This window comes from Panthera tigris, chromosome D1 (assembly GCF_018350195.1).
Source record: "Panthera tigris isolate Pti1 chromosome D1, P.tigris_Pti1_mat1.1, whole genome shotgun sequence".
In the NCBI taxonomy this organism is placed as follows: domain Eukaryota; kingdom Metazoa; phylum Chordata; class Mammalia; order Carnivora; family Felidae; genus Panthera; species Panthera tigris.
In genome coordinates this window covers 92,195,514-92,200,459 of record NC_056669.1, presented here as the reverse complement: position 1 = coordinate 92,200,459, position 4,946 = coordinate 92,195,514, and the positions used below count along the sequence as shown (strand labels likewise).

Below are 4,946 nucleotides of genomic sequence, written 5' to 3'. Positions count from 1 at the left end.
AAGGTGGCTAATGTCCATCAGCATCAAGGAAACCGTCCTCCCGGGAACCAAGAGGAAGTTTCTCAAAACTAGAAAGGAAAGGTGTTTTCCCTTATATCAATCCAGCTTCAGAGATAGTCTATTAGTGACATGTGCTTTTCTCCCGAAACAACAATGAAGTATTCTCTGTGCTAACAACTAGCTTAAAAAAAAAGTAAAACATAATTCTGCATTTTTTATATTTATTTGAGAGAGAGAGAGAGGGAGAGAGAGAGAGAGAGAGCATGCACATGTATGTGTACGTGAGCACAAGTAGGGGAGGGGCACAGAGAGGAGGAGGAAACGAATTCCAAGCAGGCCCTGCACTGTCAGCACAGAGCCTGATACAGGGCTTAATCTCATGAACCCTGAGATGACCTGAGAGGAAATCAAGAGTTGGACATGTAACCAAATAAGCCACCCAGGTACCCCCCAAATTCTGCATTTTTATAAAACTTGATAAGAATAGTATTTCAAACACTATAGTCACCAGAAGTATACAGTTATCAAAAATGCACACACTTCACTTGGCATCTCCAGCACCTTCAGCTTTCTGTGTCTGGTCTGTTTTGACAACTCCATTGTCTGCAGTGTTAGTCCCATCCTTGCAGGCATCAACTTCCCTGTTTTTTCCTTTGGGTACCTTCTCTCCTTTCTTTGCATAGGCCTCTTTAGGCTTGGGCTTTGGAGGAGCAGTTTCAGCAGATAACCTTGCAGATCTTTTCTGTGATTCATCCTTCACCTTGGCTTTATCTCCTTTAGCCTCCCCTTCAGCCTTTCTCTTGGACGTGGTGACGCTGGAGGGGTGGGCTTTAGTGGGTCAAGGGGTCCTTCTCTCTAGGTTTTCACACTCCTCCTAAGGATTCATGTTGCCTTTTGATACCTAAATTAACTTTTAGAACACTTGAAACGCTCTTTGAGGTCAGCACCTGAAGGCATTGGTAATCACACACACACACACACACACACACACACACACACACATGCTGGAAATACCACTCAACAATCAAAAATAATGAAATCTTGCCATTTGTGACTATGTGGATGGAACTAGAGTATATTATGCTAAGCAAAATAAGTCAGGCAGAGAAAGACAAATATATAATTTCACTCATATGTGGAATTTGAGAAACAAATGGATGTAGGGAAAGGGAAGGAAAAATAAGATAAAACCAGAGGGGGAGGCAAACCCTAAGAGACTTAAATACAGAGAAGAAACTGGGGTTTGCTGGAGGGGAGGTGGCTGGGGGATGGGCTAAATGGGTGATGGGCATTAAGGATGACACTTGTTGGGATGAGCCCTGCGGTTGTATGTAAGTGACGAATCTCTGGGTTCTACTCCTGAAACCAGTGCTATACTGTTTAACTAACTTGAAATACATTTAAAATAAAAAAAAAATAATTTACATTGTACACACTTTAACTGGTCTGTACATACCATGGCAGGTGATTTTATAATAAACTATAATTGGGCTTCCTACTAGTAAAAATAGTCTTTGCTTAGACTGTGGAGGTCTTTCTGAAGATTTTTTTTGAAAAGACACTTGATAGAAAAAAAGAAAGTCTGGCTATGCTATTATGAAAGAAAATTAGAAAAATTATTTTGAGTGTGACCTTTAGAGCCAATGGCTCTCCTGAGATAATAGTGGGCCTGTCATTCTTTTTGGACCAAAGTTGTTAGCTTTATGCAACTACTGTATACTGCAAGGTTTTCTAGAATGGAAGACTTTGCATAATGTATTACATGCCTCAGTTCACACCAAGGGGCTAGGAAAAGCTCAAGTGGCATAGTCTGATAGATGTTCCAGAGATGGACATTTTAATTATAATCAGATGCTAAATTATTTCCATGTGGGTTGTATTATTACTTTGAGAATTTCTCAATACATGCTTGAAGCATTTTCCCTAGGAAGTAAATGTTTCTAATTTTTACTGAATTTAGCATCTAAAAATGTTTGTCCCTAGTAGTTTTGTTTAAACAAAGACATCATTGGATTACAGATAAGGAACTGTTTCTAGATTAAGAATGTTACTTATATAATAACCTTGCCCAGTTAATTATTTTCTCTCAATATTTAAAACTCAGGTTAATCATATTAACAGAATCAAAAGACAAAATATAAATAGAATATAAATAATATTAACAATAACAACCATTTTAAGACATAAAATGAAGCAAAGCATGGAATTTGAAATGACAAATATGTGTAAGTTTCTTGTGTGAACCTATAGAAATTGATTAGTTTTTCTTAGTCGTAATTTCTTTCTTGCTAAAAATAGAATTAATAAAATTTGTTTCCTTATAGAAAATAAGTGGAAAAAAGAAATGAATATATTTTTGTTTATTTCATACAATAGACAGCATTTTAGTATGTATTTAAGAATTGGTACCTTAATTTTATTACTGTATGGAGCACATTACATTTTACAAATAATACTTTCATAATGAGTAATATTTTCACTACCTTTTCTTTTTAATATGCAAGTGAAACTGAGAGTTTACATGATTTTCTCCAGTTTTGCATGTAGTAACTTTCTAAGTGATGTCTTCATCTATTCCACAAATATTCTGATGTTTTACACTATCTTCAAGTCTTTACAACTGAAGAAATTGAGGCACAGAGAGCTGAGATCATCTTCTAGGGATCACACAGCTAAGGTATAATGAGACAGGACTCCTAATCTCAGCAAGATCTCAAGCTCTTTATGTTACAACACTCTGAACCCCCACACAGTCAAGGACACCATGCTGCACTTACAATCTAATCTCCATTCCCTCTTTCACTGTATTTTCCATCCTCTTATTATTAAAGCCACTTATTTTTCCCCAAACAGACCATCTACTTTCCACCATGTTTACCCACATCCTAAAATTTTATCCCCACTTTTCTTTACTGATTGCATTGCTGGTGTTCTCTCAAATTTTGTGGACATTGGCTTCTCTTTTGAATTCCTTCAATAAACTACCAGACAAAATCACATCACCTTTGTGTTTCCATTGCTCCTTATACAAGTGTTTCTTATAACCCATTATAAACCAATAATAAAATATCTAACCACTGTTTTAGAACATGTGTCTAACCTAAACATTTTACATGTTTACTCATTTAAGATCACAAAAGTCTTATGGGTGGGCGCCTGGGTGGCTCAGCCGGTTAAGCATCCAACTTGGGCTCAGGTCATGATCTCAGTGTCCATAAGTTCAAGCCCCATGTCCGGTTCTGTGCTGATGACTCAGAGCCTGGAGCCTGCTTAAGCTTCAGATTCTGTGTCTCCCTCTCTCTCTGCTGCTCCCTGACTCACACTCTCCCTCTGTTAAAAATAAAGATTACTTTTTTAGTCTTATGGTTTACTTATTATACTACTTTTACAGACACGCAGGTGAGGGGAATTTCCTGTTTACCCAGCTCAGCCTTCATATACTTCCTGGTTTCGTGTTATATCTTTTCCCACCCATTCACCTTCAGTTTTTGGTGTATTCCATACTTACAGTTTCTCTCTTCTAGACGGCAGATAGGTAGGCTTTGCTTATTGATCCATTCTGGACATTTCTTAGTTGGGATTTTCATAAAAACATGTCTTTATTGGTGTGATAGTTATTGTTTATGGAACAAACTGCCATGTGAACACAGAAATAGAGAAGCAGAGAAGGTGTTACAGGGGAGAGGATACTTGATTTCACCCTTGAAGAGCAAATGAAGAAGGTCATATGTGCCCAATGGTGATAGCATCACTGACAGAGGAAATGGCATGTGCAAAGGTACCAAGTTCCAAAGTAGCAAAGGTATAGCATATAAGAGATATTTGGCACACGTACCTTTTTAATATACTTTTCTATAGGAGTACCGGATGCCTTCTACTGAAGGATTGAGTTTTGCTGTCACATTTTTACAGATGAACTCCTGGTACTTTACATCTCCTGGCAGAACCATGACTAATTGGAACAGCTTTCAATGTGCTAATTAAGTTAGATTCCCTAAATCTCTCTTTTGAGGATTAGAACTAGGAAGCATGGGCATTCGTATTGGAAAATGGTAACACACCAAAAAATATATTTGATGAGGGTAAGAAAGCAATAAATGTTTATGTAGTTATTTTGTCTTTACTTATAGAAAACAGTGTATTCCTTTCAACATAATTTCCAATTAGCAGCATGGCACTATTTATTTTTAGCATATAGATCTATTAGGTGTACTTCAGAGATGTTTTCAAGATTCCTATGGTGCCTTTTTTGGCTACCCTGGGAGAGAATGTCGTGAAAATGATAGCTGATATAATCGTGGCAAAGATAGTACGAATGAATGAAAAAGAGAAATCAACTCAGTTCTGTCCATTTCCTTTGTGCTATTTCAGTGTCATATCACGAATATTTAATCATGCCTCACCGATGTAGGGAAATAGCGGGTGATATGAACAATAATGGGACTGGATACTAACATGATGAGAGATGGTTATGTTTTTATGTGTTCTATAAAGTCCCACATACCGTTATGGAATTCCATAAATAATGGCAAAACTGGCTTAATATATTCAGTAACTGATGTTCCACTTGAGATTGGGATTGACCGTGTTTTCATATTAGAGAAAAATAATACTAATCCAAAACAGTTTAAAGGGATGGAAAACACTACAAATCAAAGTTGTGAAGAAATGATAGGCCATTTTCTTTATATTAAAAAAAAGAGTAGAAAGTGCTGAATTATGGCGGAGACTTGAATGGACCATAATGAATCTCGGTGGCTGAAAGCTGATTCAAAATAAATGGAGATAATTAACAGATTGGAGATCTGCAAGCAACAGGTAATTGGATTATCAATGGATAATTTGTTTCCATGGACGTTTTTACTATCTGCACATCTGCAATATTTCATTCTTGTCATTTTGTTCTCTGAAAGAATGTCCTCAAAATTTAGTTAATCCCCTGTATG

The 4,946-nt window shown here is 36.8% G+C and overlaps 1 protein-coding gene across 1 annotated transcript; it reads right to left on the bottom strand.

Annotated features, from left to right (window-relative positions):
- Nucleotides 1–541: 541 nt before the first annotated feature.
- Nucleotides 542–3,950, bottom strand: LOC102949296 (non-histone chromosomal protein HMG-17-like). The gene is made up of 2 exons (XM_042959621.1): nt 3,865–3,950; nt 542–815 (listed from the first exon to the last, which is right to left on the bottom strand). The coding sequence occupies exons 1-2, from the start codon at nt 3,948–3,950 to the stop codon at nt 542–544; spliced, it is 360 nt and encodes a 119-aa protein (XP_042815555.1).
- Nucleotides 3,951–4,946: the final 996 nt, after the last annotated feature.

Coding starts and splice junctions, on each gene's coding strand:
- LOC102949296 (XM_042959621.1), bottom strand. CDS start 3,950: ATGGTTCTGCCAGGAGATGTAAAGTACCAGGAGTTCATCTGTAAAAAT. Junction 816..3,864: donor CCTTCAGTAGAAGGCATCCG/GTACTCCTATAG, acceptor CCACCCCTCCAG/CGTCACCACGTCCAAGAGAA.